We start from the raw sequence: 21,384 nt of genomic DNA on the forward strand, positions 1-21,384 counted from the left end.
AACTTATACTAATAATAAATATATAAACATGTAGATGTTTGGTGTGTGTGGCACTGAAAAGGAATGTGTTTGGCGCGTTTCTTGTCCACCAAGGAAGAACGTTACCACGTGAGGTGGAACGCGAACGCGAGTGCGTCGGCTAGGCCCGCAACGCGCCTAGGTTCTCACAGAAGGTGGGAGAGGGGTAAGAAGATGGAGTTAATCACCACATGGTTCCAGTTCCATCGCCCCGCGGGTATTCCTCGTGCTGTTGGGAAGTGGCCCGACGCACCAACACACCCAACGAGTTGTGGGACTGGTGCAGAAAAACAGGGGCTCACCTGGAGCTATGTCAGCCCAAACAAGGATGAAGAAGATCAAGCGATAAGATCAGATCTTTCGCCTGTTCGTGGCCGCTTGTTGTTGGGGTCTCCTAGGGCACGGTTACGTAGCTGCTAACCAGCCAACACCAACCAACCCCTGGTGGCCATGAAAACCCAAACTGCGTTGTTGAAGAAAGATCTTGAGGTGGGCAGCAACCTCTACGGGGGAAGGAACTGCTGGACAGACACACCAACTCCTGCCTCTTCTGGGTGGTGGGCATTGGGTGTGTCAACCTCATCAACGGTTGATCGGGCCGGCTGGATTGGTGAAGACCACCTGGACGAACAAGGCAACTCGTGGAAACAGCCCGATCGGTGTTTGTTGGGGGTGTTCTGGTGCGTCTTGTCCGTTTCCAGGGGCCTCTCTTCCAGTCAAAACACAAAGCGACACTCCTCACTCCCGACCGGCACGGTGGTCCCTTCTCCCTTCTCCAACTTCCGGGCCTCGGTTCGTTCGTTTTTGATCCCCTCTTCCTCTCTTCTTGTCAGTGCCATCTTCTATCGTTCTTCGTTTCGTGGCACTCTTGCACACGCGCTTGTTTCCAACTCGAGCTGCTGCTGCTGCAGGGGTTCGTCAGTCTATTTGTGTCTCTCTCCATCATCTTCACCCACTTTTTTCGCCATTCGCAACAGATTAATCTAATCTCCACCTCCTGATTTGTGGCGCTACACGGACACAGCAGATTGTTGCCCTTGGTACTCGGTAGATAGACAGCCTCGGCCAGCAAAGATGGAAGAAGGGTACGTTTCGTCCAGCAGCCGACGAAGCCACCCGCCGTCATCACCATCTTCGTCTTCTTCTTCGGCAACGCCGGGCTCGTCGCCCATCCAGGCAGCATCGTTGCCGTTGGGCCTGCACCACTACCAGCAGCCGACCCTGTCCGAGCTGCAGCAACAGCAGCAAAACCACTTCATCATGCAGCAACAGATGATGCAGCACTTCTACCCCACCAGCCCATCTTCTTCAGCTTTTCCACCACCTTCATCACCATCCTCCTCCTCAGCAACTGTTGCTGGTCTGGCGACCCTTCTGCCGCGAGGCCCCGCCGCCCCGTGGGGTCTGGCCCTGCCTCCTGCCATCGGCATCCGGCCCCTGCCTCCTGCGCCTCCTCCCTCCTTCCGTTCATCTTCTTCATCATTCAGCGTGCCACCACCGCCACCCTCTTCATCCACATCTTCTTCTTCTGGTTCTTTTGGTTCTTCTTTGATGATGGACCTCGAGCCAGCCACCACACCGCCACACCAGCCGCCGCCGAGCCACAGCCCGCGAGCCAGCAGCAGTACCGGCAAGCACCAGTCCTCGCCCGCCAGCAGGCCCAGCGGTGGCGCGAGCCGACGCGAGCGGTGCGGCCTCTGCGACGAGTGGTGGATGCGCGAGGCCCGACACGGCTACCCCGACCGCGAGGGCGTGCTCCTGCCCAAGTGCCCCAAGTGCAACAAGGTGCACACTCCTTCCTCTTCCCTTCCAACACACACTCAACACACCGTCATCTTCACGCACCGCTCACGCCACCGGGAACACATCATCGCATCCAAGGACCATCTTTGTTCAGCGTCTCGTTGTGTGTCGCTCTTTGTCACAAGACCGACAAATTACCGAAATGGAATGGAATGCGAAATATGGCAGTCTGGCACGTGGGAAGAATGAGCCAGCAATTCCACAAGAAATTCCAAACATGATTTTATTTCCCTTATTTATAGACAAAAATAAATAAAATTAAATAATTATAAATCTCTTTGAATATAATATTAAAACAGTAAAATGGACTGACGCGGGTGAGCCTCTCTTTAGATCTCGTATGGCGGGTTGTGCTACGTGGTGGAGACGGAGTCGAAGCAGGGCGAGGTGCCGGACAAGCGCGGTCGTGTGCGCGCCCAGTCGCTGCCGCACGTGGTCTACCAGCCACTGGTGGCGTCCAGCCCGGCGCAGCACCTGACCGACGCCTTCGTCAACACCATCCGCCGGGGCCGGGCCGTGCTGGCCATCTACCCGGGCTCCACCGGCGACACCAACCTCGGCCGCGAGTACCTTCTCTTCCCCGAGAAGAGGGCCGAGATCATGGAGGTGCAAACCACTCTGCACCCTGCTGACGTGTAACTGCGGCCTTAACTGAAACCATTGTGTCGACACATACACACACCACATGACAGAGAGTGGAGGTGATGCAGGGGCTGGAGGCGCTCCGTGATGTGCTGTGCGAGGACCGGTTCTTCGTGCTGCACTACAAATACGACCCGAGCGCGCTGGTGCTGCCCTGCTTGGCGAAGCGGCGGGACGGCTCCCTGGCCCTTCCCGGCGAGTGCGAGCTTCTCGATCGCAAAGACATCGAACCCGTGCGCTCGACCGAACTCAGCGACATCCAGATCGGATTGCTCATCAGGTGCACCCCTTCTCGACACGACACGACAACGACAACGACACGACACACGCGTGCCGAGACAACTCGCTCACCGTCGGCGTGTGCTTCTCGACCTCAGGCGAGGCACCAACAAGCTGTACAACCAGCGCGTGTTGAGTCTCAATCACCAAAACACGCTGAATGCGCGCCTCGATGTCTACGTACGTGGTCCCCTCGCCGCTAATGATGGGCACCATTGCGAGTTCCGATGGACTCACTCCACGCACCCGCACACGCACCACCGCACACACACGCGCGCGCGCACACACACGCACACACAGGTCACCAAGCAAACGCTATGGGATCGGATGGGCACGGAGCAACACGAGAAGCTCAAGTACATCCAGCAGCTGGTCGAGGTACTCTCTCTCCCTCTCTCCGCGCAGTTTTGAACGGTGAATTGCCAAAGAAGCAAGAAGCTAAACACGATTGTAATTGTTTCGAAACGATTACAGGACGAGTTTTTGCTGCTGTTCAAACGATGGAACCTGATGGGCGTACAGCAAGAGAAGGAGGAGCAGGCCAAGGGCAATAACAACGGGTCATCATCGCCTCCCTCCTCTTCTTCATCTTCACCATCGCCATCGTCGTCTTCATCTTCATCATCGTCGTCGTCTCCCCTGTCGCGCCAATCACCGCCGCAGCACGCTTCATCGCCGCCCTCGCCTTCGTCGCCGCCCTCGCCTTCGTCGCCCGTCTCGCCGCCCTCGGACGCGGCGTCGTCGCCGCCTTCGTCGTCGGCCGCTGGTTCGCCCTACGTCCAGGCCTCGCCCTTTGGCAAGAAGCGGCGCTACTACCCGCTGTGCCTGATCGGCCAGCGCGACGTGTTCCGGATCCAGCTGATCCCCGTCAGCACCGTGATGCCGCTCACCTGGAACGGCACCACGCGGCGCGTGACCAAGACCCAGTGGTACTTCCCGCGCGAGCGCGAGCCTGAGAACTTCAACCCGCGCATCTTCTCCTACAACCCGGCCCTGGCCGACGGCGGCGGCGGCGGCGGCGGTAGCAGCGGAAAGCCGACGGAAAAGGGGGTCAAGGCCAAGCACAACAAGCCGGCGGCCAAGGACTCGCTCATGGACGACGACGACTACGACGACGACCTCGAAGACGCCAGCGCTGAGTCAGACGACGATCGGTGCGTGTGCGGCCGTGTGCGGTGGTGCGTGTGCGGTGGCTCACCGCGTTGCTTGGCGCTGTGGCAGGCTTCCGCCGGCGCGGAGCCAGAGCGGGAATCTGGAGCTGGGCTACCCGGTGGGGGTGACGACCTACACGGGCTTCTTCACCGATGCCGAGCTGCGCCAGATCGAGAAAAGCGCCGACGCCACCGACGCCGACGCGCGCAACGGCAAATACGACGAAGTGCCCAACACCTACCAATGCACCCGCAAAGGCGACCGGTACGTCGTGTGTGTCGTGTGTCGTGCGGTTCAGTTTTGATTGATGCGCGCGTGTCGTGTGTGGTGTGCGGTGGGCATAGGTTGTGCCGGACCAAGTTCTTCTTTTCGGCGCGGTACCTGTGGACGGCCGAGCAGATGGCCTCGCCGAATTCGACGCAGGCGCAGGGCATCCGGGCCGACGTGGCCGAGCCGCCCTTCTGGATGCGGCAGCTGATCGAGCGGCCGCTGGTCGAGTCCCGGATCGTGCAGGAGGCGTGGGTCAACGAGTTCGCGATGAACATCTACCACGACGGCACCGAGGGCCTGGGCCAGCACTACGACGACAAGAAGCGCTTCAAACGGCCGATCCACACCCTCCGCATCTTCTCCGACTCGCGGCTCTCGTTCGGCTCGAAGGACTTCTCGATGACCAACTCGGTCTTCTTCATCCCCATGCCCCGCGGCTGCATCACCGTGCTCGAAAAGAAGGGTACCGCACGACACGACACGACACGACCAACGACACGACATGACACGACCAACGACACGACACGACACACGCACATGTGCCAGAGACTATTGTTTTGTTTTATGTTATTTTATTTATTGGATTGATTGTGTGGAATGCAGGATATGCGGTGGACGGCATCAAGCATTGCGTGAGGGCGGCGGACATGGGCGGCAAGTCGGGCGTGGTCCTGCTGCGCCACATCCACCCGCACCTCATCAAAGAGGTGACGTCACACGACACGACACGACACGACACGACACGACACGGCACGGCACGGCACGGCACGGCACGGCACGGCACGACACGACACGACACGACACAAACAGTCGATTAACATTTCTTTATCGTTCTACTCCAGGCCAAGGAGATGCAGCGCAACCACTCGCTCACGCGATGGCTCTCGTCCCTGGACCTCGAGGACCCGCAGCAATACGTCCAGGCCTTCACCGAGTACGGCCGCACTGCCCACATATCCGTGTGTGTCGTGTGTGTCGTGTGTGTCGTGTCGTGTCGTGTGTGTCGTGTGTGTCGTGTGACCACGCAGCTGCAGTGGTTTTGCTGGCAGCTTCCGATTGGGTTAAATAATGATAAAAAACTAATCCACCACCCAATGGGCGCGGTGCAGTGAGGAGCTGGACCTGGTGTCGGTGCGGTACCTGCAGGAGTGCGATCTGAAGACGCTGGGCATCACCAAGATGGGCCCGCGCAAGATCATCTTCCAGGCCATCCACAAGCTACGAGGTACAGAATTGTGCGTGTGCGATGTGCGATGTGTGCGTGTGTGTCCCTCGCGCTCGAGCCACGTCTAATCACGGCCGCACACGCACCACCGCACATGGACTTGAAAACAGAACGCGACGAGGTGACGATGCCGCCGCACAGCTGCTGCTGCCAATGCGCCGCCGAGCACCACCCCGGCGGCACCTCGCAGGCGGCGCTGGCGCCCAAGGCCTCCACCGCCAGCAGTCGACACTCGTCGTCGGCTCTGTCGACAGATGACGTGGCCGCCGGCGAGCTCTTGGCCCGGCGCGCCCGCTCGTCGTCGTCCGGCGGCGGCAGCAGCAGGTCCAAGTCCCCGCCGGGCCGGGACAAGTCGCCGGGCAAGGGCGACTCGACCAAGGCCCAGTTGTTGTCGACGCCGGTCAAGGCCCACGACAAGAAGAAAAAGAAGAAGAAGAAGAAGTCGACGTCCACGTCGACGCCCAGATCGCCGCCGAGCCCGACGACGACGACATCGGCCACCACGACCGAGACGGAGATCTATGCGACGCCGCCGAGCCACGTACGGTCCCGCACGACGCCCCACATGGGTGGCCGCATCAAGCGCAGGCCGCCGCCGTCGCTGTCGTCGTCATCGGTCGAGTCATCTCCGGTGACGTCGCCGCTGTCGTCGCCCCTCCCCGGCTTCGACGGACCGCCCCTCTCGCCCTTCCGCCCGTTCTCCCTCCCGCCGTGCCCCACTTCGTCGTCGTCGTCGTCATCGTCGTCTTCACCGCCGCCGTCATCTTCGTCGTCGTCGTCGTCGTTATGGTCGTCATCAACGATGACGTCGCCGCTCTCGCCGATGCCGAGCCCGCTGGCCCACCCCTTCGCGCCGCTGCCGCTGCCGCTGTCCCTCTTTGGCGCCGGCGGAGGGCCCATGGTGATCCCCACGGCCGCCCCGTCGACGTCGCCGTCGGCAACGACAAAGCAGCAGCATCATCAGGTGGTGGTGGCCGGGAAGCGGCCCCTCCCGTCGAGTGACGGGGTGCCGTTCAACGTGACGCCCATCCTGCCCGCCCCTGCGCAGCGCTCCTCGTCTCCGATGGCGCCGTCAGTCGTCTTCACTCCCCCGCCGGCCAAGCGGTCCAAATCCAGCAGCAGCCACCACAACAAGAAGAACAGGTCGGCCGACTCGTCATCTTCATCGTCTTCACCATCGTCGACGTGGAAGCCGTCGCGACCTCCGCTGATGCCGTTAGCGCTCCAGCCCTCCGCAGCCAACATCTTCCCGTCGTCGTTGGACCCCATGTCGCAGCCGTTCATGAAGGGTCCGTCGTCGGGCGTCATCATGATGGGTCCGCCGCCGCCCGCCCCCGCCCCGGCTGCCGCGTCGACCTGGAGCCCAGCGCGGCAGCTCGAGAACCAGCTGCTGCTGGCCTCGCCCCCGCCCGCCGCCTGCTCGCCCCTGCCCGCCGCCGCACCCACCACCCCGCGCCAGCGAATCCTTCGCATCCAGCCCTAAGGCCTTGGGCGCACCACACATGATGATGTTCTGTGCATGGTGTTGCCAATAAGAGGCGCCTCGTTCTTCTGTACAACCAAGTCTTCTATTCCTTCAACTCTTCTTTCACAATACAAAGGCAAAACATTGTCGTTGCCGTCTTCGTTCTTCCACAACGTGGGCGTCCCTAGAGAAGGCGGGCGAGGATGACGGCGACGATGAGAATGGCGAGGAAGGCCCAGTTCCGCCGGTCCGCCAGTTCGTGGTGGAACGGAATCGGGCACTTGCCCGCAGCCGGCTTGACCGCCTCCGCCGGGGTCGTGGGCCTCGACTGAGTCTCGGTGGTCGCAGCAGCGGAGGGCGTGGCAACGGCGGCCGCAGCCGCGGCGGTGGCGGCCTTCTGCTTCTGGAAGAAGGGGCACGCGCTAATGTCGGCGCCGGCGGCGACGCTGGGGTGCCCGCTGGGCGCGGCGGCGCTGGGCACCGGTGGCGAGCCGCCGGCGCCGGCGGTGCCCTCCGATGCGCTCTCGGCGCTGCTGTCGCCCTCTTCCTCGTCGTCTTCGCTTTCCTCCTCACTGTCTTCGCTTTCGCTTTCGCTTTCTTCGTCGTCTTCGTCTTCGTCTTCGTTGTCGCTGCCGGCCGGCGGCCGCTTGCGTGGCTGGAGCGGCACGAACGGGCAGCCGCCCATCCTGGCCTGGGCCTCGAGCGCCGCTTCCCGCTCGGATCGGTACTTGGCCAGCGCCGCGACCAGGCCCGCCTTCGCCTCGCCCTCCGGTACCCCGGCAAGACCACCCTCCGCGCCGCTGCTCTCGAGCAGCCCCTCGAGCGACTCCGGCAGCTCCCCGCCCGCACTCACCACCGCACTCACACCTGCATGGCGTGTGTGAGCACGACACCACTCTCACCGCACACACCGCACACGCACACGCACACGCACGCACACCGCACACACCGCACACACCGCACGGGTGGTGCGGGAGCGGGGGGAGAGTACTGGAGAGGAGGGCCTTGTAGTGGCGCGAGGCAAAGTAGCGGGGCGGGAGCTTGTCCCTGTTCTTCGCGTTGAGGTCGGCCCCGGCCCGCACCAGCCGATACACCAGCGCCTCCTGCACCGGCGTCACCGGATACGCATTCTTGAAAAATCTCTGCAATTGAACTGTGTGTGCGGTCGTGCGTGTGCGGTCGTGTGTGTGGTCGTGCGTGTGCGTGTGCGATCGTGTGTGTGCGTGTGCGGTCGTGCGATTGTGCGTGTGCGGTGAGTAAGTTGGTCGCGCGTGCGAGGTTTGGGGGTGCGGGGGAGTACTACTTTGGAAGGCGTGGTGCAGGGCGGTGTCGCCGTGTTTGTCGGCGTCGTTGATGGTGGCGCGGATCTCCGGGTCCTGCAGCAGCACGTCGAGGAACTGGTCGCGCCCGGTCGCCGCCACCAGCATCAGCACGCTCACGCCGTCTGCAGACGTTCAGCCAAAAACCCGTCAGTTCGTGTCATGTGTGTCGTGTGTGCGGTGTGTGCCGTGTCGTGTGTGCGGTGTGTGCGTACCGTTGTCGGTGGCGCGCTTGTCGATGCCGGGGTGGGCGAGCAGCAGCTGGGCCATGCCCGGCGAGCCGTGCGCGCACGCCACGCTCAGCGCGGTTTGGCCCTTGGCATTGCGCGCGTTGACGTTCGTGCCTGTGTGCCACGCGCGCATGAGACCACGACACGACACAACACGCAAGAGGAGAGGCGGGCGTACGAGAGTCGGCGAGCAGGGTGCGCATGCAGTCCTCCTGACCCACACGCCCGCAGGCGTAGTGCAGGGCCGAGTAGCTGGATGATGAATGGATGCATTCGTCACATTTTACACAAAAAATAAATCAATTGATGCTAGGAAGGTGGAAGCAGAAGAAGAGTCGAAGAAGATGATGAGCTGAGCTGAGCTGAGGTGATTACCCGGTGTAGATTTCAGACGGCGAGGGCTTGTTGGGGTCGGCGCCCTGGCTCAGCAGGAGATGCACCGACGCGCTGCGCCCAAAGCTGGCCGCCTTCTGCAGCGGGGTCGTCCCATCTTCGCCCACGGCCTCGAGCCCGGCCCCGCCCCATCCCATGCAGTCCTTCAGCCTGGCCGCCACCTCACCCAAATCCTCCTCCCTCGCCGCCACCGCCTTCCACAGTTCGCTGCTGCCGCTGCCGCCATTCTCTGCCACTACTGCTGATGCTGATGATGCTGCCATCTTCTTCGCCTGACGTCTTTCGCGTGCTGAGTTTGAGCTAAGGCTGACACACGGACCCAACGCCGTCGTTGCAAGCAGGATGCGAGAAGTGACCCAGACTCGACTCCCAACGGCAACCAGTTCAAGGTTGGCTGGAGGTCGCCAGGAGCTGGTGGTCGACAGGTTTACACGTCAGCAAGAGGCGAAAAAGAATAAATAAGATGACAGATGAGAGACAAATTGATTTTTGCGATTATTGATTGGAACGTTGGGTGGAGAGATTGACGAGAGGAGAGAGAGGGGAGAGATGGATCACGAGCACCTGCTGTTCGGGAGCACGGAGGGGGATAACAACGAACAGGATGCCGTGGAGCAGCTCGCCGCCTCTTTGAAAATGGAATTCTCGGCGGGGCCTGCCGCCCCTCCTCCTCCAGCGGCTGCCGCGCCCCATCACGCCCCCGCGGCTCATCACCCCCACCCACCAGCAGCTCCATCTGCCGTGCCGTCCTATCAGCCTCATCATTCGGTACGTCCAAAATCGTAAATCGAGTAGAGACCATCTTCGATGCATGTCTCATCACAATTCGATATACAATAGCAACAGCAAGGCGTGCCGCAGCAGCAGCCGGGCGCGCCACGTCCAGCTACCGCCGCTCACTCCATTGGGGCCGGCCTGCCCACATCTATGGGGGCGCCTGTCGGCAGCGGCATGCAAGGGGCGCCCTCTACGCCCACACACGCGCCATCGACGCCACAGCACGGCATGCTCCAGCAGCAGCAGCAGCAGCCGGGACCACCCACTGGCGCGCCGACTGGACCCGGCGGGGTGGGACCTCAGGGGGGCACGCCGGGCAAGCAAGTCCCGTCTCCCCAGGCCATCCTACAGCACCACGTCACCCGCTACCGCGTACGTTCCCCCGCTCTTCACATACCGAGGCCCAGTCGTGCGTGGCTCTGCCCTGCGAAAGGCCGTCGTCGATAGTTTTCTACATCTCTCATACTGGCTGGCCACTGAACGCCGTTTGCTCTGGGGCGTTGTAGAAAGGAGAGGTGACCGCCGAGCAACTACGCGCATCGTTGGCCCAGGCCTTCAGCCCTAAGATCGCTGGTGCGCAAAAAGCCCCCGCCTGATGTGCCCCCACGAAAGCGATGCACTTCGTTCTTCAACCGACTGACCCTCCTCCTCCTCCTCGCCGCACAGACGACGTGGTCGCGCGCTGCGTCACGCAGAAGCGTCCCGGGGCGCCGGGACCAGCCCCGGGTGGCGTGGCTCCCGGACAGCCCAAGCCGCCCGGTGTCCCCGGCCAGCCGACCCCCGGCACACCCGGCCAGGCAATGGGTCGTCCCATGCCCGCGGGCATGACCGGCATGCCTCAGGTACCTCAGATCTCCCCGCCGCCGCCGCTTCGCCGTAACACACTTTTGTGTTGAGGGTGTTAACGTGCGCTCCATCGGGATCTCAGCAGGGAACGCCGGGCCAGCAAATCGCGAGACCCGGACAGCCCCAGGGCACACCCATGGGTGGGGTACGTCATGCACCGCAGCTCTTCCCATCAACGTGTGCCGTGCTGCGTATGTGCTTTTCCGGCGGAGACCTGACAGGTGGGTGGGTGGACGGGTGGTTAGATCCCCATGCATGTGAAGCTGCAGCCCGCTGGAGGACAGGCCGGCGCTGGCGGCGTGCCCCAACAGCAGAGCGCCGAAGGGGTGTCCGTGACGCAACTGCGCCAGGGAAATCTCTACAATCCCCAGCTCCAGGCTATCAAAAGTACTCCCTAACCCCCTGCCGTGCTGGCTCTTCTCCCTCGAGAGAAGCGTGTGAATGGTTGTGAACCACACATACCAATGGTCATTGGTGCGCATGTGGTGCGATTGTAGTTACGTCCGGCGAGGACGCGCAGAAGTACGCGGCCTACTACGCGGCCAAGAACGCAGGCACAACGTCAGTCACCATCAATCCGGGTGGAGTCACCCCCGGTCAACCTCCTGCGTACAACCACCCTCTTCTTCACATGATGATAATCACGCGCTATCGCACTCTACTAGTATACATTCCTATACGCCTGCACGTTCATTCACATCGTGCCCTATTCGTACATATCATCGGCTTCGAATCATCTCCAGCAAAAAGCCGCGCATCGATACACCAGGCGCGCCGCCTGGCGGAGTTCTTTCCCCGCAGGCTGGCATGCCCTCCATGGGCATGCCCGGAGGCACACCTGGGTATATATAGCGGGGCCGAACTGCGCCACTGCTCGCTGCCTCGCGTCTCGACGTAGCGCACTAGCCTGCATGCCACCCGCACACGAAACTCACGACACACACACAACACACAATCTTCACCTGCAGTGGGGCACTCGCACAGAAGAAGGCCGCTCCGCCCAAGAAGGCAGAGCCCCTGGACGACAAGTTCAATGTCAAGGACATCACCGATGTCACGCGAATGGCCGGCTTCAACCTGAAGGCACGCACCATTCATAGCCTCGTTCACCAGAGCGCTCTGCGCGTCGCGGCTAACGTTCCCCCTCCCCATGCTATGCAGGAGGAGACCGCGTCGCTTTTGCCCACCTACAGTACTGCGGGAGGCGAGGAGCGGGCGCACGCGCCCGACGAGGTGCAGAGCCCGTTCATCAATAAAGGAGCCCTTCATAAGAAGGTGACCGAGATCGGTGCGTTCTTCTTTTCCATTTTCTTCGTCTTCATCTTCTTCGTCTTCATTTTCCTTGCCCCGACATGTATGCGCTTTTCCTGATCGCTGCCTGTCTTTCTCACCGTGCGAGAGCAGCCGCCAAGCACGGTATCAAGAAGGTGTCGGAGGAGCTGTATGAATTCCTGGCTCTGGCGGCTCAGAATCGCCTCAGGGACGTCGTCGACGAGCTCGGCAATATCTCCAAGCAGCGCCTCGACTTTTACAAGGTACCACGCAACACAACACGCGATGACACACACACACACACACACGGCGCATGTGCTAATGCTTAGCTGGGATATATATGGAATGGGCAGGATGAGATGAAGATCGAGATCACGTCGGACCCGCGAAAGCAGCTCAAGCTGATCGAGAAGAGGGAGAAGGAGGAGAAGGAGCGAAGGGACGCCGAGGAAAAGGAGCGGGCGCTCAAGGATAAGAAGATGGACCCCGAAAAGAAGAAGTCGGACCAGGCCCGTCTCGAAGAAGAGGAAAAGATTCGAACGCGCACGGCCAACTTGACAGCCCTTCAGGTTCCTCCTCTCTTTCTTCGTTCTTCTTTCTTCGCTCTCTTCGTTATTGCTTGCCGTTGGCTGACGTGGCACTGGGCGTGGACCAGGCGATCGGCGACGTGAGGCCGCGAAGGGCCATGCAGGGCGGCACCCCAACGGCGCCGGGCGGAGCGGCGGGAGGCGCCGGGCGCGGCGGTGCCCCGGGGCTGGGCCTGCCGCCAGACCTGCGCGCGCCGCTGTTCAACAAGCAGATGCTGGACCAGCTCACGGCCCTCCAGAAGCTCAAGGCCGCCTCACAGCTGACGCCCCAGCAGGCCCAGCAGCTCGAGCAGCTCCTCAACCAGCTGCGGCGGATGCAGCAGTTCAAGCAGCTCGCCGACCAGCTCGCTGGCCGAAAGGTGCCCATGATGTTGGACCCCAAAACCGTACATTCGCCCTCCCGCGTGTGTGTCGTGTCATGCGCGACTCATTGTGTGTCACGTGTCGTGTTTTTCTTTTTGGCGTCGACAGGGCCGGCTGACGGTGGCGACGGGCGCGCTGCAGCCGCGGTCGCGGTTCGATACGCGGGTGATAACGATGAAGGACCTGGAGTTCTACCTCCTCCACAAGGACCCGCACACCAAGTACTCCAAGCTCGTGTGGCGCCTGGAGAAGAGGAAGCGGTCGGCCTCCCTCCTCGCCGCCCAGCAACCAAACCAATAATTGAAACAGAATTTGAAAGAAAGAAAGAAAGAAAAGAAAAGAACTCTTTTTCAATATATTTATTTGTTTTGCTGTTTATTTTATTCACAAATTATTTGTATTTCGGTATTCATTTAGTCTTATTTTTGGTATTTATTTTTTGCTATTTATTTTCATTTATTTGGGAGCTCGTGTGGCTGCGTGCAAGGCGACGCGAAGTTGGCTGACGTGGCGCGTGGCCCAGGACGACGAGTGGCGGATGCCAAGCATGCCAGTGCGCGATTGGGCGGGGGCTTGGCCGTACAAGGGCAACCACCGTAATTTGGGGGCTCCGTGGCACCGGTGGCGTGGGCCGCTACAAAGGGGGCTGCGTGTCTCTTTCGTTATTCAACACTCGACTCTTCAGGTTTCGCCTGCACACTCGGTCGACGCCGCACTTCGCCTATCCACCGCAGCCCCCACAACACACCACCACCAGCTCCTCACCACATCTCATCAACACAAAAAGATGAACCCCAAGTGTGGCGTTTGCAACAAGACCGTGTACCCCGTGGAGAAGATCAGCCCGGGTAACGGCAAGAACTACCACAAGCTGTGCTTCAAGTGCTCGGTGTGCAAGATCACGCTCAACCTGAAGAACTTCAAGTCGCACGAGGGTACCCTCTACTGCCCGGTCCACTACGCGCCCGCGCAGGTCGAGGTGAGGTCGTTCGAATCCGAGAGGAAGGCCGACCAGGGCGAGTACGCCAGCAACCCCTCCTCCACCCAGGCCGCGGCCGGTGGTGCCTGGGGCCAATCGACTCCCGATTCTGGCGAGTACGGCGGCGGCAACAGCGCTGCTGCTGGCGGCTACGATCAGGGTGGATATGACCAGGGCGGCTACGAGCAGCAGGGCGGCTACGATCAGGGTGGCTACCAGCAGGAGTACTACGAGTAAGCGCTAGACCCGACCCCGGCTCCAAGTCGAATCGTCGTGCGTCTCTACTCCCCCGCCTCTACATCTACAATCTACTACTTCTTCGGAACCAATGGGGGATCGACGACGATCCAGGACAGCAAGCGAATGGCGACTATCGACTGAGTGGCGATACAGAAATGGGAACGAGGAGAGACAGTGCAGTGCGCGAGCGAGATGACCCTCTCCTTCTACACGCACTGCCTCTCTTCGTCTCTCCTTTTGTTTTGGTCTCCCGCTCTCCTCTACCTCTACTTTTCTCGCTGTCTCTGTACCACACTCGATTTCTTGCCGAATACAAACAGCTGTAACTTTCTTGTCTGTACAAACATCGAGCATCCAGCCATGATCAACCATTCATCAGTCAGCGCACCCTCGTCGCACTCAACACAAGCGCCAGCAACCCTGAGTGTGGCATCCCCCACGATAATGAAGGGGGAATTGAAGTAGAGAGGGCACTTTAGCTTAGTGGTAGAGCGTCAGTCTTGTAAACTGAAGGTCATGGGTTCAATCCCCATAAGTGCCTTTATCTTTTAGTCGCGACACAGATACAGGGGAAAGAGTGCGTCCACAGGGTTAGAAAAAACAGAAAACGCACAAACTTGATTTTTGTCTTTTTGATTGATCTGGCTACATGGACGGGGAGGGGTCGACGACGTCGTGGGTGGAGGCGGTGGCGACGGGGAGTCGCTTCGTGTCGGAGAAGCAGCTCGAGGAGGAGCGGCAGCAGCTTGGCGGAACGCCTCGCGCCCCGGTGCCCGATGGGCCGCGCAAGCCCCTCTGGGAGCAGCTGCAGTCTAACAGGGACCGCGCCGAAGAAGACTTCAAAGAAAAGATCCGATTCCGTATGCGCCCCCCCCCCAACGCTCCATCATCATCTCCTCTTTCCAATCCATGCGAAGATGCAAATTTAAATTCGCATCTCTTGTGGCGTACGTACAGGACCACCAAAGGCGTTGGATGAAGATGACGTGGCGTTCCTTGCCGAGTACGACCTTACGCGCCAGCGCCACCTGGCACTGCGCGAGCAGGAGGAGCGGGACGAGCTGGCGCGCTTCGAGGCGCAACGTGCCACCATCGTCTACACCGCCGACGAGCCCGAGCCGCTCGTGCTTCCCACCTTCCTCTCCACCACCTCTTCCACTTCCACATCTCCATCTTCTACTTCTTCTTCCTCTACGTCGGCGTTGACATCTTCATCTAAGGCGACCGCCGCGCCGGCCAAGAAGAAGGGGATCATGGGGGTGAGCATCATCCAGGTGACGCCCAAGCGCAAGCAGCCCGAGGCAGCCGCGCAGACGCAGACGAAGAAGACGACGGCGACCATCGGGGTCATCAAGGCGACCACACCAACAACAACGGAGGCCGCGAAGAAGCAGAAGCGCGACGAGGACAACAACGAAAAGAAGAAGACGAAAGAAAGCCAAGAAGAAGAAGAAGAAGACGACAGCGACGACGAAGGTGGAGGAGGATTTAGGCTTGTCGATTACTGATCAACACGCGATCGCCAACCAACAACAATGTACAAAAAACATACGAAAAACGTTCACACGCACACGCCGCACACGCACACGTCGCACACACGCACCACCGCACACGCACACGCGAGTAGCCCGAGCGAGCGATCACTGCCGCTGCGCCTTGTCCAGCTCGCGGGCGACGCGGGCGGCGACGTCGGGGGTCATGTACTCGGACGATGACGAGGACGCGGACGGCGACGACGCCATGGGCGGGGAGTAGTCGCCCGACGCGTCGGGCGCCATGTAGCCCTGGGCCGCGTCGTCCCGCCCGGGCGACAGGCTGTGGTACTCGCCCGCCGCCGCCGCCGCGACGCGACCGTCGCGCGACTTCCTCTTGCCCCGGGGCAGCGAGAACAGCTGCTTCTGCGCCTCCTGCTGTTGGTGTGTGAGGCGGTGCGTGCGTGCGAGTGTCAGTTTCGGCGCGTGTCGTGTGTCGTGTGTCGTGTTGTGCCTTGGTGGCTTTGGGGAAGCGGGTCTGGAGTTCGCTGAAGAGGATCTGGCGCAGACGCTGCGTGGGCTTCTGGAAGCGCTCCGCGCTCATCGCACACCGCTCCGCGTTGATAACTGCACTCACGATCGCGAAGATCAATCCAATTGCACTTGGCGCACGCGCGTGCGGTGTGTGCGGTGGGCGTGTGCGGTGTGTGCGGTGTGTACGTTTGGTGAGGAGGTAATCGCGCAGGCCGAGCCCGTGCTTGAGCGTGGCCCGGGCCGGCAGAGGCGGTCGCACGTCGGTGAGGGTCGACACGCCATCCTTGTACGCCATGTGTAACCGGTAGCTCACCGGGTCTGCCGCGACAAACCATCATCATCAGATTCCACCCATTGCGCACGCGCCCACCGCACACGCCCACCGCACTCACCGCTCGTCGCACGCGCATCGGGCGTACCGGAGCCGGGGATGGGCTGCACGATGGCGAACACGTGATTGAACTGGCTCTCGAAGATGGCCGGGTCGAGCTGCGACGTGCCCTCATAGTACACGATCACCACCACGTCATTGCTGCACACACCGCACACGCCAACCGCACACGCCCGCCCGCACACGCCAACCGCACGCACGCACAGTCAGTAGTCGCCGAGAGCGAGCGAGCGAGAGCGGGGCGAAGCGAACCCGATGTGTTGCTTGCGTTCCCACTGCTGGCCGAGCTCGTCGGTGCGCTGCCGGAAGGGGAGGAGCGTGGAGACGTGGAACATCACCTCCAGCCCCTGGAACACCGTGTACACCGACTGTCCGCTGCCTACGCGCGTGCCGTCCTCACCATCAGCGACAACCGCACGCGCGCATCACACACACACACACACACACACACCACACACACACACACACACCACACACACACACACACACCACCGCAGGCGCACCGCACACACGAGGAGGAAGGGTGGCGGGCGTACGGTTGGTGTTGAGGCCGGCCGAGTACTTGGTCCACCCCTCCAGCTGGATCCTGTCGCCCAGCACCGACACAAAATTGTCGAAGCCCTCGCTGGCCTCCTCTGTGCGGGTCGTGTTGTGTGTCGTGGTGTGTGTCGTGTCGTTGGTCGTGTGGGCCACAAAAGAAAGAGGCAGCGGGCGCGGGAGCGGGCGAGGCGTACGGTTGTTGTACATGGCAATCTCGTCCTGATTCTCTTTGGCGTAGAGGACCCCGAACTTGAACGAATTCACTTTCTGTTCAGTTGTGTCGTGTCGTGTCGTGTCGTTGGTCGTGTCGTTGGTCGTGTCGTTGGTCGTGTCGTGTCGTGTGTGCGGTCCAGTGGGGGTGAGTCGCGCACTCGCAGCAGTGAGTGGCGCCAGGCAGCTGCAGTCCTGCGAAGGGCGAGGTACGTACCAGTTTGTCTTCGAGTTCAGCAAAGGCTTCATGTGAAGCCGCGTCCCTAATTTTCACCACCAACGAATTAGTGTCGTGGTGCGTGTCGTGTCGTGTCGCGGTGCGTGTCGTGGTGAGTGTCGTGTCGCGGTGCGTGTGCGTGTGCGTGTCGTGTCGTGTCGTGTACCGGATGACGTAGAGCTGATCGATGGAGAACTTGAGCTTGTGGCTGGCGTCGAGGTGCTTCTTGACCGCCTGCAGGAGGTCGTTGGACCGCGCGTAGCGCTCCTTCTTCCGCTGCTTCACCAGCGCCGTCGGCAACTCCGCCACCCTGTCGCCCTGTCCGTGTGTCGTGTCGTGTCATGCACCGCCGCACACGCGCGACAACACGACACGCACCACGCAACACGCATCACCACACGCGCGGGCGAGGTACCTGGACGGTGCGGATGAGTACGCGGTAGGTGCCGGGCGTCTTGCAGTGGGCCTCGTTGGAGGGGTCCTCGGGCTCCATGTCCTTGAGCTCCTTCTGAATCGACACGCACACCGGACCCAGCCGCTTCTCGTTTCCGATGATGTTCGTGTGCACTGCGCCGCACACGCGCGTCAGTCTCACCGCACACACTCACCGCTTACCGCACACGCTCACCGCACACACGGAACGCACCGGTGCGCAGGTGGAAGAAGCGGCGGTAGTCGAATATGGTGCTGTGTTCGTAGAGGATCGAGTGGCACGACTCGTCGCCGGCGTCGACGTCGGCGTCGTCGCGCTGACGGTCGGGCTCGAGGGGCGCGTCGGTGTCGATGGCGTGCTCGAGGCGGTAGCCGGGGGTGGCCCGCCATAGTGAGGGCAGGTACGAGATGTGCACCGACTCGGCCGCCAGCCGCGCCAGCACACACTCCGGCTTCGGCCCATCGCCCCTACGTTCGCACAACCATCAACGTGTGCGTGTGCGGTGTGTGCGGTCGTGTGTGTGTGTGTGGCGGGGCGTACTTGGAGTTGGGCGACTTGAGATCGGGCTGGGCGCCCTTGGGCGAGGCGAGGAGGAGGGCGGGCACCCGGCCGGAGCTGGAGAGGGCGGCGGCGGCGGTCTGGGAGCCCTCGCCACCCCGGTCGTACTTGAGCCCAAAGTTGTAGACGTCGAATAGGTCCTGCACCGACTGGTTCTGCGGCTTGGCCTTCTGCACCATCACCATGCGTGCGTCCACCACTGTGTGCGCACACGCCACACCGCACACGCACACACACATTATCGCACACGACCGCACACGCACACCATCGTACGCGCCGCACGCAACACGAAGACTAGTGTCAGAAGAAGAATGAAAAACGAACGAGGAAGAAGAACAAAGAACGAAGAACGAAGAGAACCTTTGGTGTCGAGGGCGTTGCCAGAGGTGATGAGGACGAAGCCGGGCATGGCCTTGGTGTGGAGGAAGAGCTCGTCGGGCACCTCGTGGAGCTGGTTGTCGGCCACATCCAGCACCATGAGCGAGATCATCGAGCTCATCCTGCGCGGCAGCTGACGCAGCTTGTTGCCCTGCAAAAAATAAAATAAAATAATTAAGTTTTTAAATAAGCGAATTATAAAGTTACAATTACAATTCAGCCAAAACAATAAATATAATCTAAATATAAACAAGATAGAATAAATTAATTTATAAAATTCACTCATTTTACTAATTTGAGAAATAAAGAATAATAAGTAGTAATTACCTTGATGTAGAATTCTTCGAGGTAGGTGAGCTTGGTGATGGCCTGGGGCAGCTTCTCGATGGAGTTGAGCGAGAGGTCGAGGAACTGCAGCTTGTACTTGAGCTTCGAGACCGACTTGGGCACGCTCGTCAGCTGGTTACACGAAAAGTCCAAATGGGCCAACGCGTACCGCCCGACACCTGATCACCCCCGCTATTGTGAGCGCACACGACACTACACCCGACACACACGGCGCACACGGCACACACGGCACACACGGCATAAGGTACCTTCAAAGAGGGTGTCGGGGATGGTGGTGAGGAGATTGTCGGCGCAGATGAAGGAGGTCAGCCGTCGCATGCCGCCGCTGAAGATGGCGGGGTTGAGGTGGGTGAGCTTGTTGTCGGTCACGTCCAGCGTCTCGAGCTTCTCCAGCGTGCCCAGAGCGTCGGGCAGCTCCGTGAGGTTGTTGTGCGACAGGTCCAGGCTCACCAGATTGCGCAGCTCGCACACGGCTGTCGCACACACAAAGAATCATTAGCACACCGCACACACCGCACACGCACGCACGACCGCACACGCATGACCGCACACGTGGTACGAACCCGAGGGGAGGTCAGGCCCGATGTGCATGGAGCGCAGGTCGAGCGAGGGTCGGCTGGTCTTCCCCGCCAGGTTGAGCGACTGCTTGATGCGCAGAGACACGTCCGCTGCATCGGAGCTCCACGACTTGCTGACTGAAAACACGCGGTCCCCACGTCAACACGTCAACACGTGTGCGTGTGCGGTGTGTGCGGTGTATGCGGTACCTTCGGCCCCCTTTTCCTTTTTGTCCTTTTTATGCTTCGCTTTCTTGTGTTCCTTCTTGGCCTGCTTGTCGCTCTGGAAGGCGGGGGGGGGAAGAGCGAAGACGAGACAAGACGAGATGAGCAAAGAAAGAAGAACGAAGAGCGACGCATTCACTGCAGTAACTGAGGCAGGCCACCTTTTCGCGCTGGCGCTGCGTCCGCTCCTGATCCGAGTGCGAACGCGGCACCGCCAGATCCCGCGGCGTCTTGCCCTGCGTTGTGCAGCGCGCGTGAGTTTTCGAATCATCTCTCTGTTGTTGGTCGGGGAGTTGTCTTCAAAGGGCCTGGCCACGAACCTTGGGCGATATGATCGCCCTGAACGTGTCGTTCTCGCTTTTCGCTGTGACGACTTCAAACATCAGTATCGCTACATCACACACACACGTACGCACGCACACGCACACGCACACACACGCACACACACACACACACACACGCACACGCACGGCACGACCAACGACACGACACGACCAACGACACGCACGTTGTTGGTGGGTGCTGGTGGCGGGTCGACTGAGCTGCAGCGGGAGGAGGTCGGCCAGGCTCGAGAAGCCATCGTCCGAGGCCAGGCGCAGCTGGAGCCGATGAAAGGCTGATTCGTGGTTGACGCACGGCTCGCCGAAGATGTGTTGGTTCTTGGTGACGAACGTGTTCAGGTTGGAGTACTTGTATGTGTGCTGCGCCGGCGGTCGCCCCACCATCACCTCAATTCCCGCTGTCAAGGTTGATGTGCGTGTGCGTGTGCGTGTGCGTGTGCGTGTGTGTGTGCGTGTTACTGGGCTGATGGGTAAACGGGTGAGACGAAGACGGGCGTCAGACTGGGTACCATCGGGGTCGTTCCGGATGTTGTTGAAGTGGCAGATCTTGCCGCCCTTAATGTAGTCCACCGTGAAGGCGCCCACGTTGCTGCTGTAGCGCAGCAGGAACTGCTTCTCGTGTCCGCCCGCCGCCAACAGCGCTTCCGATTCCTCCCGCGCCCGATTCCCGTGAAACCAACTGTCAACGTACACAACGCACGCACACGGCACGACACGACACACGATGAACGATACATCAGCTTCAGAGGTCCTCACTCAAGCCGCCCGAAGAGTGATAGTGCTTACTCCACGCCGCTCGTCATCACGTCGCGCAGCTGTTGTCGTACACGAACACAGGGGAGTTCGTAAGTAGCGTGTGTCGTGTGTGTCGTGTGTGTCGTGTGTGTCGTGTGTGTCGTGCGTCGTACCTTTTCGAGGCAGCGCGTGATGGAGCCGAAGTATTTGAGAAAGATGGCGTAGTGCTCGCGCGTCACCTCGCCGCTGCCAGACGTGAGGTCCCACAGCACAACCGCGGCCCGTCCCAGGTCCTCCTTCCCTCCTCCGGCCCGATTCATCAGCGCGTCGCAGACCGCCACCAGCCCGCAACGCGCCTAAATTGCATTTTAAAAAGAAAAAAACGAATGTGATTAAATAAATTATTTAAAGCAGGGAATAACAAATTGGAAGACTATTAAATCAAATAAATAAAGAAAGAACAAATAATAAAGGGGGGGCGTACAGAGCAGGCGGGGAGGCCAGCGGCCCGACACGCATCGGACCAGACGGCGAGGGCGTCGGGGGCGAGCTGGTCCTCCATCTCTTCCTGCTCACCACCGCCAG

General features: G+C 60.7%; 6 protein-coding genes across 6 annotated transcripts; 4 read left to right on the forward strand and 2 right to left on the reverse strand.

The window, feature by feature from the left end:
* Nucleotides 1–1,092: 1,092 nt before the first annotated feature.
* ACA1_114850 (SAM domain (Sterile alpha motif) domain containing protein) lies at nt 1,093–6,872 on the forward strand (the record flags this gene model as incomplete). The annotated part of the gene is given in 14 exon segments (XM_004342156.1): nt 1,093–1,103; nt 1,122–1,506; nt 1,609–1,803; nt 2,155–2,427; nt 2,532–2,743; nt 2,841–2,922; nt 3,043–3,120; nt 3,217–3,896; nt 3,964–4,158; nt 4,239–4,627; nt 4,768–4,871; nt 5,007–5,098; nt 5,274–5,389; nt 5,500–6,872. The coding sequence occupies 14 exon segments, from the start codon at nt 1,093–1,095 to the stop codon at nt 6,870–6,872; spliced, it is 4,185 nt and encodes a 1,394-aa protein (XP_004342205.1).
* Nucleotides 6,873–7,038: 166 nt separating this feature from the next.
* Nucleotides 7,039–9,059, reverse strand: ACA1_114860 (Ankyrin repeat containing protein; the record flags this gene model as incomplete). Its single annotated transcript, XM_004342157.1, has 6 exons — nt 7,039–7,721; nt 7,846–8,007; nt 8,155–8,298; nt 8,389–8,517; nt 8,582–8,655; nt 8,779–9,059. The coding sequence occupies 6 exons, from the start codon at nt 9,057–9,059 to the stop codon at nt 7,039–7,041; spliced, it is 1,473 nt and encodes a 490-aa protein (XP_004342206.1).
* Nucleotides 9,060–9,345: 286 nt separating this feature from the next.
* Nucleotides 9,346–12,941, forward strand: ACA1_114870 (transcription initiation factor tfiid component taf4 family protein; the record flags this gene model as incomplete). Its single annotated transcript, XM_004342158.1, has 13 exons — nt 9,346–9,564; nt 9,637–9,945; nt 10,080–10,146; nt 10,240–10,415; nt 10,505–10,564; nt 10,689–10,806; nt 10,917–11,028; nt 11,163–11,261; nt 11,388–11,707; nt 11,824–11,954; nt 12,045–12,260; nt 12,347–12,664; nt 12,750–12,941. The coding sequence occupies 13 exons, from the start codon at nt 9,346–9,348 to the stop codon at nt 12,939–12,941; spliced, it is 2,337 nt and encodes a 778-aa protein (XP_004342207.1).
* A 487-nt stretch (nt 12,942–13,428) lies between these two features.
* ACA1_114880 (LIM domain containing protein) lies at nt 13,429–13,857 on the forward strand (the record flags this gene model as incomplete). Its single annotated transcript, XM_004342159.1, has 1 exon — nt 13,429–13,857. The coding sequence occupies one exon, from the start codon at nt 13,429–13,431 to the stop codon at nt 13,855–13,857; it is 429 nt and encodes a 142-aa protein (XP_004342208.1).
* Nucleotides 13,858–14,509: 652 nt separating this feature from the next.
* On the forward strand, nt 14,510–15,368 carry ACA1_114890 (uncharacterized protein; the record flags this gene model as incomplete). The annotated part of the gene is made up of 2 exons (XM_004342160.1): nt 14,510–14,720; nt 14,818–15,368. 2 exons carry the CDS (start codon nt 14,510–14,512, stop codon nt 15,366–15,368), a joined length of 762 nt encoding a protein of 253 aa, XP_004342209.1.
* A 132-nt stretch (nt 15,369–15,500) lies between these two features.
* ACA1_114900 (leucine rich repeat domain containing protein) lies at nt 15,501–21,361 on the reverse strand (the record flags this gene model as incomplete). Its single annotated transcript, XM_004342161.1, has 23 exons — nt 15,501–15,770; nt 16,126–16,184; nt 16,286–16,398; nt 16,510–16,636; nt 16,794–16,892; nt 16,992–17,064; nt 17,225–17,270; nt 17,391–17,542; nt 17,640–17,791; nt 17,871–18,124; nt 18,198–18,414; nt 18,576–18,744; nt 18,921–19,099; nt 19,190–19,414; nt 19,505–19,609; nt 19,709–19,781; nt 19,885–19,959; nt 20,044–20,114; nt 20,232–20,462; nt 20,574–20,743; nt 20,851–20,879; nt 20,973–21,155; nt 21,284–21,361. The coding sequence occupies 23 exons, from the start codon at nt 21,359–21,361 to the stop codon at nt 15,501–15,503; spliced, it is 3,150 nt and encodes a 1,049-aa protein (XP_004342210.1).
* Between the last annotated feature and the right edge of the window lie 23 nt (nt 21,362–21,384).

This window comes from Acanthamoeba castellanii (assembly GCF_000313135.1).
Source record: "Acanthamoeba castellanii str. Neff unplaced genomic scaffold scf7180000084669, whole genome shotgun sequence".
Taxonomy (NCBI): domain Eukaryota; phylum Discosea; order Longamoebia; family Acanthamoebidae; genus Acanthamoeba; species Acanthamoeba castellanii.